Source organism: Dendrobium catenatum, unplaced genomic scaffold, assembly GCF_001605985.2.
Source record: "Dendrobium catenatum unplaced genomic scaffold, ASM160598v2 fragScaff_scaffold_318, whole genome shotgun sequence".
NCBI lineage: Eukaryota > Viridiplantae > Streptophyta > Magnoliopsida > Asparagales > Orchidaceae > Dendrobium > Dendrobium catenatum.
Genome location: NW_021318780.1, coordinates 143587 through 157343, shown reverse-complemented (window position 1 = coordinate 157343; position 13757 = coordinate 143587). Strand labels below are relative to the sequence as shown.

Here is a 13757-nt window from a genome sequence, read left to right as displayed (position 1 = left end):
GCATTTCGACGTGAATAGCTCATCGTCGACGTGCGAAGAATTTGTGGTCGGACGTCCGACCTACGACGAGGTAAGACTTTTATTTGATTGATTTTGATTTTTTTAATTAATAATAATAAATATTATTATTTAAACAATAATAATATTTAAAATTAAAATGATAGAAATGAATTTTTGCCTTGATTTTCGTGAAATGTCTCAAAATTCACTCATTGAAGCCTCGAAATCCGTGCCAATTTTGTCGTGCAATTTTTGTTGAGCGAATTTATAATCATTTTTAGGTGACTCGAGTATTTTGTACGCAACAACGAAGTTCGTTTCACAATTGAACGTCATTTGGGCAGTGTCACGCATCATTTTCGAGCATCAGTCGCCAATTTTGACTGGACTTGTCTGATTCAATTGTGGGTGGTTTCTAGTTAGGGGAATTCGATGTCCTGATCAACGACGCAATTTGCGATCGGTGGTCATTTAACCTTTCAAGTGACGCGTCGCGCCCGCAGATCGTCATTTTTGTCGCCGATTTTGCTCCTTTTCGCATCTATTTGATTTATAGGTCAATAGAAACCTTTTCCTTTAATTACTCATGTGCCTTGATATTCACCAAGCTAGAAGACGATGGGTCTTATTATTTTATAACATTGATGAGGCGTAAATTTCAAACATGAAGTCTTTTCTAAGTGCATAGTATGTTGCCTTAGTTATGACATTTAAGCATCCGTTGTTTAGTTTGTTTTCTCTCTTCAATTTCTTTAGAAAATATATAAAATACTTCATTTTTTTATTTTCATGACAAAGGAGGCTAGAAGATGCATCGCTGCTGCAGATGGAAACATCATACGAAATTCATTCTTTGAGGATGGCTTGAATAATTGGTCTGGTAGAGGGTGCAAGATACTTGTACATGAATCTATTGGAGATGGGAAGATACTTCCATTACATGGAAGGCATTTTGCTTCTACGAGCAGCCGCAGTCAAAGCTGGAACGGCATTCAGCAGGATATTACTGGTAGAGTGATTCGAAAATTTGCATATGAGGTGATTGCTGTTGTTCGAATATTTGGGAATGCTAATTCTGCCGAAGTTATGGCTAGTTTGTGGGTTAAAGGAGTAAATGGCCGTGAACAATACACAAGCATTGGGAAGTGAGTTCCTACAGTAATTTTCAATGCTATATCTATCATGTTATTTTGAAATGTTTCACTTATTTAATTTCCTAAAATTTAAATGTAGTTTATTATAATATTTTATCTGGTTTTTACATTTAGTACTATTTTAACTCTTTTTTTTTTGGTGTCCTAAGATCCGGCATTGCTGTTTTTCTAACAGAATTCAAGCATCAGATAAAGATTGGTCCAATTTGCAAGGAAAATTTATTTTGAATGTTCATACCTCAGACGTTGTAATCTACCTTGAGGGGCCACCATTGGGTACTGATATCCTTATAAACAGTTTAGTTGTTAAACGAGCTGAAAAGCCTCCTCGTTCTCCATTACTTACGTTTGAAGTAAGTACTTATACCACCGGTAGATGTAATTAGATTTTGAAAATTACAATGTACTCTTCTTTATAGTTTTATAATTGTTATCCTGTTGCTGAAAAATGTTAAATAAATTGCTACTAAGGCTTTGTTTGGGACGGCTTTCTTACTGCTTCTTAAAGTAATTTTCTAGAAATTTTTTAACTAAAAAGCTGCTTTAAATAGTAGTAAGAAAGCCGTCCCAAATGAAACCTAAAACTCTAACAGGAAATTTGCAACTAAAACTCTTCTGCCCATGTATTATTTTATTTCCAGTCATTTATATTGCATAAAAGTAAGTGCTGACTACAAAATTTCACCACATAATGAAACTCTCCATTCTTAACAAACTTTTGGAATATGCATGCCTATAAACAGAAGATTTGCACGCTGTTTGATACATTACTACACAGTACATTTCTTCATCTGGGAGGATGGAGTTCTAAAACCTGAAACATTTCATGTCTATTGGATCATATATTCTGTTACTTGTGCATGTAGGAGGTTAATAAAAATATTTGAAGCAAAAAATGCACAACGAAACAATAGTATTCTGCATAGGAAATGGAAACACATACAAAATGTGACTGCAAGCTCAGCACGCTTTCTCACAATTGTACACAATATTGTATATCATGTTACCATAACAGCTTTATTAAAAAAGTTTCCAACTTGCCATTAGTGCTTCTAGAAATTTCCAAGCGGATTAATAAAGTTAGTTTCTCCTTGGTTGCTCTTATATTAATGCTACTGTCATTGTTACATGCTTTTTTTTTTATAATCATGAAAGCTCTTACCCCTCCAGTGTTTAAGAACAAAGGAGACATCCAATCCAAGCTAATGATAATATCAAAAATCAAATTTTTCAGTCATACTTCCCAAGTCATGAGATTTGATGATGGTACATAGTGTTATATAATTATGTTGCCAATCAATAAAATTTTATGATAAAAAGATATAATATGAGGGAAATTTTGTGTGTTAATAAAAATAATGAAAAAATATTATTGATGTTAAAGTTGAGGTGGTAGAGAGATTTTAATTGTGTTAGCTACGAGTGGAATCTCGCACACAGTAAAAAAAAAAAGTAAAGTAGAGCACGAGTGTAGGACATTTGTTTTTTTAAGAGAAAAATCTAGGAAAAAAAAAAACATTGGCTTTACCTAGTCGAAACATCTTCCATTAGTAGTTGATATGAGTTATAAGAGGCCTTCTTTCCATGAACACAATCAATAAAACTCACAACATTAGTGAAATTAAAATGATACTAGTATCTATGGTTTTGGTGATGCAATGTAGTCTAGTTTTGGGACACTATTTTTGAGGAAAATGTTGCACATCTTGAAGGAAAATAATAAAATACCAATGATGGGAGGACCGTTATGGATAGCTAGGATGGCTTTCCTTTTTGGAGGTAGCGATGATATGATTTTAGGCATTATGCGAGGTGGTGCATGAATGTTGTGGTTGCTATTGAGGATTGTTGGATCATTTCTCTATCAGGGTTAGAGATGGCATGACTTTATTTTGATGAAAGGAAAAAGGAAGCGGTTTGATGGCCATGGAGAGTGTAGCTTTTTTTGGGAGCCTTTATAAAAATTTGTAAACTTCAAAATTTAAGTAGCGTTCGCATATCCTATTTGCTCTTCTGGGATGTGTTTTAGCACAGTCTACTAAAAAGGACAATGGTGATGGTACCATACCACCAACTTCATGTCAATAATGACAGTTGCATCGCCCACCTATTCTATCAAAGGATATTAAATATATGGGTTTCTTATTCAAGTAGCATCTATGCTTATGCTTTTCCTAGACCTACGCCGTAACCTCACTTATGCCTCAATTGTCTCCTATGAGACCTACATTGCTTGCTCTATGCTTTCTCCTCTCCAATATGTTCACTACTCGCTTCATAGTTGTACTTATGCTCATTACACTTTAGTTAGGCTTGTTTTCTGCACTATAGCCAATGGAGATGCTTGCTTCTCTTCAAGTAGTTTCTTCACCTGTTTTATGGTCTAATAAGTTGCTTGCTCCACTTCATATAGCTTCGTTGCTCGCTCTATAGGTAGCCATGATGTTTGCTTCTTTTCTAGCATATTTGTCACTTGCTTTATAACTGATTGTGGGTAGCTTTGTCACTCGCTCCACAGCTATCCATGAAACCTCTTTAGGTAGCTTCTCTACCCATGTTCTAGCCAGCCAGATTGCTTAGTCCTCTTTCTTTATAGCCACTAGTGTTGCTCGTCCTCCATAGACAACTTCATCTCGCCCTCCATAGCTAGTTATAATGCTTGATCCTCCTTAATTAAGCTTACTATGTGCTTTATGTTGATCTGTAACTGTCGACCGGCTCCTACGATCCCACTGCCCGCTCACGATCCCACTACCCACTACTCACGTAACCACCCACTCACATGACACAAGACCCCCACTCGGTAGAAACCAGGGGCAAAGCATTCAAACCCCCGAAATTTCGATGTATAATTGAAATGCATAAAGACCTGCAGCCAAAGCCTCAGCCACTGATTGTTGCTTCGTTCCACGTGAAGAAGCTGCCGATTCTGACCTCCAGACCTACATCTTGAATGCTGCACACACGAAGCCCTTCGATTCCTGCTAGCTTTGTTCTGCGTGAAGAAGCCGCTGACTCCGCCTCCAATCTCAAACACCTAGTCAGCCCTAGATCCGCTTGATCCTAGCCCAAAGCCCTAGTCATGTGCACGTAGAGACCACCACCGGACTCGATCCGCCCACCTTCACTGGTTGTGCTTCCTTCTCCAAGCCCGAAGCTGACCTGACTCATTTTTAAACACTAAAATTGTTGCTATTTTATGTTGGGTTTGCAACACATGCGACATATCTTACGACCAGCCTTAATCAATAGTTCTCTCTCATTATCGGGAGGGGTAATTAACTATAGGGAACCAAAACTTATATCATAAAGCCCTTACAAAATGAGGGCGAAATCTCTGGGTAGTGTCTTATCTAAAACCTAATCTGCCTTCTCAAAATTTACCCCATAACCTAAATTCGTTAAAACTCTCTTTATCCACATAAAACAAACAAGAAAGAGTTGGCGTAGAGAGGCCGGGGCACGGAATTTTCAGAGCCCATACTTTATAGCTAGTCATATTGCTCACTCCTCCGGTAGCTTCAGTGCCCTTTCCACAATCAACCATAATACTTGCTTTTCTTTAAGTAGCGTTATTGCCTGCTCTGTAGTGCTGGTCGAATCGCTTGCTTATCTATAGTTCAGCCTTGTCATCTGTTCTAAAGTTGTCCATGATGCTTGCTTCTCTTCAAGCAGCTTACCACTTGGTCCATGGCAGGTCATATTATCAATATATCCCTTGCTTTGTTAAACAAGGCTTTTGTGGCAAATCATCGTATTAAAGGCGACTAATTCAAATATCCAAAAATAGTAAATAACACGAAATATCTGTAGGAAGATCTGTGTCTTCACCCTTTTAATGATCTTAAATTCTCATAAAAGGCTTATGAATCCTGCTTTAAGATCGGGGGGAATCTTTATTGAGATCTCAAAAGGAAGTTTACATTAATATTCTGGGCATGATTGTAGTTATGGAATACCATCCCATATCATCAACATATAAGTCTAGGTAAAACACCACTCTGCTTGTAGTAACATCAAGAATACAAAGGTGGATGCACTTTAATTTATTCTAACAACTATACGCCACATAATAGGCTTGAGATCTTATTTAGGGTGTAGTCCTAAGAGCATGTGTACATTGTTGTCTAAGTACTAGCTGCTGTTGAAGGGGATCTTTACCAAATTATTCTTCCTTCAATGTTAATCCCAAGTATTTTAGGTTGGCAAAACAAAAATCTTAATAAGAAATAAAAAAAAAGTTAAATAAGTAATAATTCAGAGAATTGCTTAATTTTAAACAATAGCTCGCTTGGGATACCTTAGTAGAGGTATGCATAAGCTCTTTGAGGTACTTGTCTTATTTAATTGAATCACTTGGGATGCTTACGGTGTAAAGCTTTACCATGTTAAGTATGTCTCTTTTCATGAATAACTAAACTAATTAATGTGTTTTGTGCCCATAAATAATTGTAGATTAAGATCTAGTAATAGTATGGCATATTTACCCTTTATAAATTATAGCATTTGTTTTATTAAAATAAGTTCATCCTTCTCAACTTTCATTTTATTTTATTTTATCTTTTGAGTTGGTCTGCAAGTAATATTTATTTTTTTAGAAGAAAGAGAGGCAATTGTAGTAAAGTTATTCTTGCAGTTCATCAACTTTTATTTTTTCATGTAACAGGCAAGTAAACATGCCACGCTTGATTCATTATGTTATGTCAACAATAACATTATCTCAAATCATGATTTTGCTCAAGGGCTGCATTCCTGGCATCTCAATTGCTGTGATGGATTTGTAATATCAGGCGAGTCTAGCTTTTTCAAAGGAACTGCATTATCTGGATCAAATTATGCTGTAATCACTAATCGCAAAGAAGTTTGGCAAGGCCCAGAGCAGGACATAACTAGAAACATCTCACCTGGTCTTCATTATACAGTCTCTGCTTATGTGTGTGTTGGAGCAACTCAGGATGAACCTTGCCAAGTCATAGCAACGCTAAAACTAGAGCATTCAGACTCAACAAGCTATTTATTTATAGGGAGGTGGGTAACAAAATTTCCATCGTCTTCTTTGATTCATTATGTTTAACTAGCCTTACTTGAAACCTCGTCCACATCCCAACAAAGCTTGCACAAAAAGAAAATAAAGAAATATGAAAAAACAAAAAAAAAAGTTGAGTTCTAATGCACACCAACCTTTTTTCACATGCGTTGCTTCAATCGCAATCTGAGCGGATCTTAGAATTCTGAGCTTGATTTAAGATTCTAATAATATCTTACATGCACTATATTTATATACACATACACACACATACTTTTTAAACAAAATTAAATGCGATCATTGCAGAGTTTTAGCATCAAATGAAAGATGGGAAAAGCTTGAAGGCTCCTTCTCATTGACAAGTATGCCTCATCGTGTAGTATTCTTCCTCGAAGGGCCGCCTCCTGGACATGACTTGCTCGTAGATTCTGTTGTAGTGGCTCATTCAGCTTTGAAGATGTTTAAGGTATCAGAATTTGTTCATTTTCCTTGCCTTAATTGCTCATAAGTTTTCTTATAAATATCCATATAAAAAAACTTTAACATCTTGATGCATCTCCTTTACTAGTGATGACACCATCAAATTTCCTAGATGTCAAGCATCTAATTATGCTATCCTTATATGGTTGCTAAATAGTAGTAAATCCATCATCTCTATATTTCCATGCTCGAACATATCACCAAGAAAATGTGAGTCATTTTTTATTCCACCTATTTCCATGAAAGTAATTTGTCATGTATACACCCTATATTATGATATCTTTTCTCCTCCCAATATGATTTGCTCATTGAGGAGCACTATAGTATCATGCAAGGAAAGTGGCATGAACTTCTTTAATAAAAATTATTTACTATTGACTCAGAGTCTCAGACTATCTACAAGTGCATAATGAGGATTTTTTGTTTCTTTTTTGTTCTTTCTACCTTCCTTCAACATATACAATCTCAAATGATGATCGATTTTAATATTCCCATCATGACCGATGCTCTTTCTCAAGTTTTTTTGGTCACTAAGCTTTTTGAGTCCCTCTTCATTTGTTTCGGGCTAGTCTTTCCTATTTATTGGACATTGTGGTGGTCGGATTGAGGATTGTCACGGTCATGGATGAAAAGCCTTTTCCCCTTGTTTTCTACCACCAAACCCTGACATATTCCTCTGCTTTTCTCCATCTTTCCCGTGCCAATCATTAATCCAAAACATCATGTTTCCACCAATTTTAGCCCAAGATTTTCAACCACCTAGTTTGATATAAAATTGTGTGTAGCCTCATTGTCTAGCAGGATCGCTACTACCTCTCCTCCTATCTGTCCCCTCACCATAATAGTATAATTTGGGGTGAATCCCACTACGGAGTTTAATGAAACTTCAATCACCTTCAAGTGTAAGAGCTTCTCTTCCTCTACCTCCTCCCTCACTGCCTTTGCCTTATTCACCTCGCCCTCATCACACACAAAGAGAGCCTGCAATTTACAATTTTTATATCTATGTCCTAGTGTAAATTTCTCGTCGCATCTGAAACATAGCCCTTGGCCCTCTTGTCTTGCAGTTTAGTATCAGTCATAGAGCGGCTTCCATAAGTCTCTCACCTTTTATTAACCTGTTCACCCTAAAATACCTCTTCACTCTATAGATCCACTCATGCGCATCCTCGCCTTCAAGCATTGGCATTTTCAGCTTCCTGGCCTTTAGATCTCCTCCATCCCAATTTCCACTTATGCCCCTTATGCCTTCTATGGAGCATGAAGCGAGCATTGGGGTTTCTCTATGGTTCTCTGTCCTCCCTTCTCCTTTTGTATCTCCCTCCTTCAAATTCAGTATATCTGTTCTTTTCTTCCCATTTTCTCCTGCCTCCATATTCTCTATCCATCCCCCTTTTCGGAAGAGGCTCAAGGTGGGGTATGCCCTCTTATTCTAAAGTTCCACCTTGACGTCTTTCTTTGGCATGTCATTTTCCTGATTCCCCCTTGCTTCCATCGGGGCCGCTTTAGTTTGAAACTCCAACATCCGCTTCATCGTCTCATCTAGATTCCTAAACCTTCATTTCATTGCTGAAAAACGCTCCTTCAACAATCCCACATCCGTTCACAGTTGCCCTACTTCTTCCTCCAACTTTTCTTCCTCCAACTTTTCTTCCAACGCCTCAACACTTCTCCGACCATTGGTATAAGAAATTGCTATGATACCAATTTGTTAAGACTTGAACACCAAAAATCAGCGAATAAATAGTAAATTTCAGCAAACCAAACAGATTTTTTGATAAGAAAGTAAACACGAACAAGCAAGATACAATGATCCTCTTTCAAGAGGACTCCCAAACTCTAGATGCAGCTAGAATCCCTCACAAAAATAATAGACAACAAGAACACTCACAAAATCTGTATGAAGAAAAATAATACCACCAAAAGGCCTAATATATCTCTCCCTATTTCCCTACCAAAACTTGAATATACTCCACGTTTTCCCCCCACCTCCTTTGATAAGTGATCCACTCTTTTAATTCTCCTTCCTTTCCAACCCCCTCATTTACTTCTCCTCCCTTTCCAACTAGGCAGCCGCCCTCCACATCTGGGCCCACATCCTTGACCGGCGGTCTATCACATAATGTTACCTTTCATGAGTCCTTTCCCTACTTTCTAAACCTCTTGAGCCTTTCCACGTGTTCATCTTCCTCTTGGAGACTCTATGCCCATTTCTCTATGTCAGCAGGTGCACACACAATGATCTTGCCCACTTTTTACTGTATATAATAGCTCCCATTATATTTATATTGCCCTTTAGAAAGAGAAAAGATATTGTGCTGATCATCTTACTCAAACAACTGACTATCTTTCTTCTAGATTCCAATGTTTAGCCACATCCTTGCTATCCATTCCTAATCCCAAGATATACGAGTAAGCACTATAGGATATCCAGCGGAAACATGCAACCAATGCTTAAATAGTTGCCTTGTTCATCAACATGCGTGGGATATGATTACCTCTCCTCCGGGCATTAGACTAGTTTTTGCTACAAATAGGTGTGTAATGCTTCCTTTATGCTGTTCAAATTTATCGATTTGTATTTTGCAGCAGCCAACATGGTATGTTGCTTTGGGGAGGACCAAAGTATGCAAACTCAGCAAGACCATATATGGTCTTAAGTAAAGGCCTCATGCTTGGTTTGATAAGTTTTGCATAATTCCTACTATGTTTGGCTTTTGCAATAATACAACATATCACCCTATCTTCGTCATGCATCATTCATCTGGTTTTGTTATTCACAACATATGTTGATGAAATCATTCTTATTAGAAGTGATCAGAACAGAGTTATTGAAGTAAAATGCTAACTACAAAAGGCATTTTGGAACTAAAGATCTAGCATCCCTAATATTTCTTGTCAATAGAATTTTCCTAATTTAAAGTAGTTTTCCTAGCTTAGTGAAAATATGGCAATCATCTTCTTGAAGAAAATTGTTTTGATAAATTGCAAACCTATTGACACTCTAATGACAAACATAAAATTACAAACAAAGAATAAAGGCTTGAAGATATCTTTCAATATTGGTGGTTTATTGGAAAATTGATTTATCATAATGTCATTATATCATATATTCTTTGTTATAGGGGTTGTGAGTCGACACATACAAACTTCTAAATAAGAACATTAGGAAGTTTTCTATTTAATGTTTTATATATAATGAAGCACCAGGAAAGTACTTACGTACACAAAGAATGGACATGTGGACGCTTTCTCTAATGCTGATTATTCTAGTTCCATTGATGAGAAAATTCACATTCTAGGATTGCATCTTTGTGGGAGACAACTTGGTTAAATGGAAGAGTAAAACTAAATACTTGTGGCTAAATCAAGCGCTAAGTTAAAATAAAGATCCATGTACACTATGAGATGTTGCGGGTTAGGAATCTCCTAGAAGAATTTTGGTTTTCCAATTGCGCAACTCATGATCATAAAATGTGACAATCGTGATGTAATCTTCATAGCTAGTAATCATGTGTTACATGAAAGAAGAAAACATATCAATGTGACAATGACAATTATTACTCATGTTCTCAGCTTATTAGAACAATTACCAATATTTTAGGGCCACTTTAATTTTTTAAGCAATCTAACAAGCAGGAGGTAATGATATATATTGGATGATCCTAAAGTAGGAAAATATTGATATATTTTTGTGGGCTCCGAAAATTCGGCCCCGGCCTCCGCTCGCTTTTCTTTTTATTCGGCGAGGGAGTTTTAACTGAATAAGTTCCGTGGTAAATTTTGGAAGGCAGATGGGTTTGTAGATAAGACACTACCCAGAGATTTCACCCTCATTTTGTGAGGACTTTATGATCTGAGTTCTGGTTTCCTATATGCGCAAGCCCCTATAGTTAATTACCCCTCCCACTAACGAGAGAGAACTTTCGATTAAGGCTAGTCGTCAATCAGATACGTAGAATATACATGTTATCTGGCATATAGTAGCAGCATGGATTAGGTATGAAAATTAAAAATTGGGTTTGGATTTTGAAAGGTTTAAAGATTTGGAATTTGAATGTATGATACTTAAAATAAAAATTTTCACCATCTAGCACTTAAAGCGGATGGTGGGGGAATGGATGATAGACCCGATCAAGATCCCATGGTTCCGTCGTCCCGGGCCATCGTGGTCCCTGGTCTACTTAGTCAGAGGAGGTAGTCGACCCAACCTGACAGAATGATCCTTGTCGGCAGCCATGGGTTGCTTCGTTCAAGGGTACCTTGTAAACCAGGGGTGAATATTTGTCTAAGGGGACAAATTTGAATCCACCTTAGCTAACAGAGGGCTTTGCGCCCTATCGATCATATCCTATTGATTCATATCTCAAGGATTTGATGCCAATAAGGAGCGTATCAGCGCTGGCCATAACCGGTATTTCGTGGTGCCATTTGGCGGCAAAACCACTCGGTTCAGAGGGCCCCGGGTCATAACCGTTTATCTTGCGGTGTCATTTGACGGCAAACCGCCGGTTAGAGGACACGTATCACTTCCTTACTGGCAGAAGACTTTTTGAGAATGAATCCTAGTAATATTTTCGACTAGGCATTTAGCTCTTTTGTGAGCTGAGGTAAATTTTGATTTGTCCACCCCGGCAAACTGTTGCGGAGGGTGGATAAATTTTGCTTTAAGTGATTAATGGGTTGAATTTCAAATTTAAATATTTTTGGGATTTTTTAGAATTTTTTGGATTTTTGTGAGAATTTGGATGGAATTTTGAGTATTTGAAATGGCATTTGAAAAATATTTCTGAACCCCTCCGGTTGAGATCTGCATTCAACACGGCCATCATCGGGGTGTTTGGGGTCATTTCTCTTTTGTTGATTGAACCTTGTCAACTCGATCAAGCTATTAATCTATGATCAGGTTTCGTAGGCTTTATGTCATTGATAGTGAATTCTCATTGTTATAGGCCTTGAAGGCCTAATATGAATATATTAAGACAAATATGACGGTCACCACAACCGTATATTTGTTTGTTGGTTCGAACCCTGTCGACTTCTATTGACCCATATAGAAGGATCAGTTTCGAACTTGAATCCACTTGTCAGCCTGCGCAGCATCCCTAGACGTCACGTGTGTACCAATAACATGCTCGCCGGAGCCCATGCGGGTGTTTGGGGGACATTTTATAATTGAACCCTGTCCACTCCTTTATCTTCTTAGGAGGATCGGGTTCAAAATTTGATAACTCGCGCAGCATCCCTAGACGTCACGTGTGTACCAATAACACGCTCGCCGGGGCCCTTGTAGGTTCTTGATTGTTTTTACCCCTTTTTAGTGTACCTATGTGTATACAAATTACAGTGCACGTGCAGGGGTATTTAAAATATTTGTAGACGCCTTCTGTCTGCTTGCATAGAAGTTGCGGATCCGGTGGCTTGTCGTAGCAGCTTCTGAATTGAGTTGTTCGCTGCTTTATACAGGCAGACTGTCGTGCACTATAATTTTTTTCTGCAGGTGGATCATAGTGCACTAACTAATCTCCTGCCTTTGATCACAAAGGTCTGTATTTGTTGTAGTATCATAACCCTTTGCTCTTAACAGATCAATATAGTTGCTTAATATTGATTAGTGATTGATTATTAAGTTGACGTAGCATTCATTGGATCCCCCCTCATCATCATTCATGAATAGTTTGATGTATATATCTGTATTCATAAATGACCTTCATATCCGGCATGACATCCTTCGGCACTTTGTTGTGGATAGAGTCGTTGTGTATGCTTTGGGTTCATTCCACTGCTCATAGAATTGAATGTACATGTCTATGTTACAGTGTTATTGATGACATAAACATCTGGCATTTATTGCATATTTTAATCTTTGGTCATTGCTTGGATACTATCTCATTTGAATGATCTGAGGTATCTAAACTTTATCATTCTTTATTTGTGTAACTTTTAAGAATTTGTTCCTCATTCGTCTTACATTTCTTGCTCATATGCTTACCTTCATTTGGATGATCAGGATAAATACCATGGGTCAATTATCATTTGATTTGTAATGTGAATGATAGTATCTACAATGTTATTGGTTGTCAATTAGTATTCCAACCAATATGATAATTTCTTGCTATTTAAATCTTGTAGATTGATTGCAAGCATATTGTTGTATCCTCCCAACTGATCTTTCTCTTTATGGATAAATCACATTCATTGTATCCTTTATGTGTCATGAATTTCTCATCTATTTGTTGACATTCATGCATATTCCGTTGAATGTATTTGGGTATATCATATCATTATCTTCATTACATATCATTATCTTCATTACATATCAAATCTTTCTACTTGAAGATCATATCTGCTTATGTATCGCTCTTTAATATTCATTGGTACCCCTTCAATTTGGTTTCCATTTGTAAGAAGCTTGTTGTGCTTATTGTGTGATTATTCTTCTTGAAAGAGATAGATATATCCACTTGCATGATTGGCCCATAAGTGAGTTGTTCTTTGTTCTTTGCATGATCGAGACATTTAATTGCTATAGGGATTAATTTTCTATGATCATGAGCTTTGGCTTTCAATGAACTCTTTCATTCTAACCCAAGCACAAACTCCTTCAGGTCGAATCAAAGTTCTCTACATTCAGATTTAATTATTTGAGTCCACTTGCACTTGTTCAAATTCTTTAGAGCTCATGCTCCTTTTGAGTTTAATGCTTGTAGATTCAATGTCATATGAGTCCAAGATCATGTTCTAACTCAAGTCCAATATAAATTCAGGCTCATGTAATGTTCAAATCAAGTTTGAGTGATCAACTAGCAAGCTCAAATCCTTGCTCAAAGTATTCAAATCAAATCCCTTGTAATCTTTTAAGTTCAAATCATGCTTGAAACATGCTTAATTAGTGTCCAAATTAATCTCAAGTTAATGTTCAAATCAAGTCCATATGATTCAAGATTTTGTAATTGTTCAAGTCCGGATGCACAAGCTCAAGTTCAATCTCATTTGCACATTTCTTTTTTATTTGGATTCAAGTTTGATTAAGTCATTTAGTTCAAAAGTTCAGGTACAAATCCCATTTGATTCAAGTTCACAAGTCCCAAACGTTT

General features: G+C 37.1%; 1 protein-coding gene across 1 annotated transcript in view; it reads left to right on the top strand.

Annotated features, from left to right (window-relative positions):
• Positions 1-798: 798 nt before the first annotated feature.
• The window catches only part of LOC110108689 (endo-1,4-beta-xylanase 3-like), a gene marked incomplete at its 5' end in the record, with an annotated part of 16932 nt that continues 3973 nt past the window's right edge, over positions 799-13757 (top strand). Inside the window, 4 exon segments of the mRNA XM_020839444.2 lie at positions 799-1145; positions 1330-1507; positions 5821-6182; positions 6487-6646. Coding sequence (XP_020695103.2) covers positions 799-1145; positions 1330-1507; positions 5821-6182; positions 6487-6646 — 1047 coding nt within the window.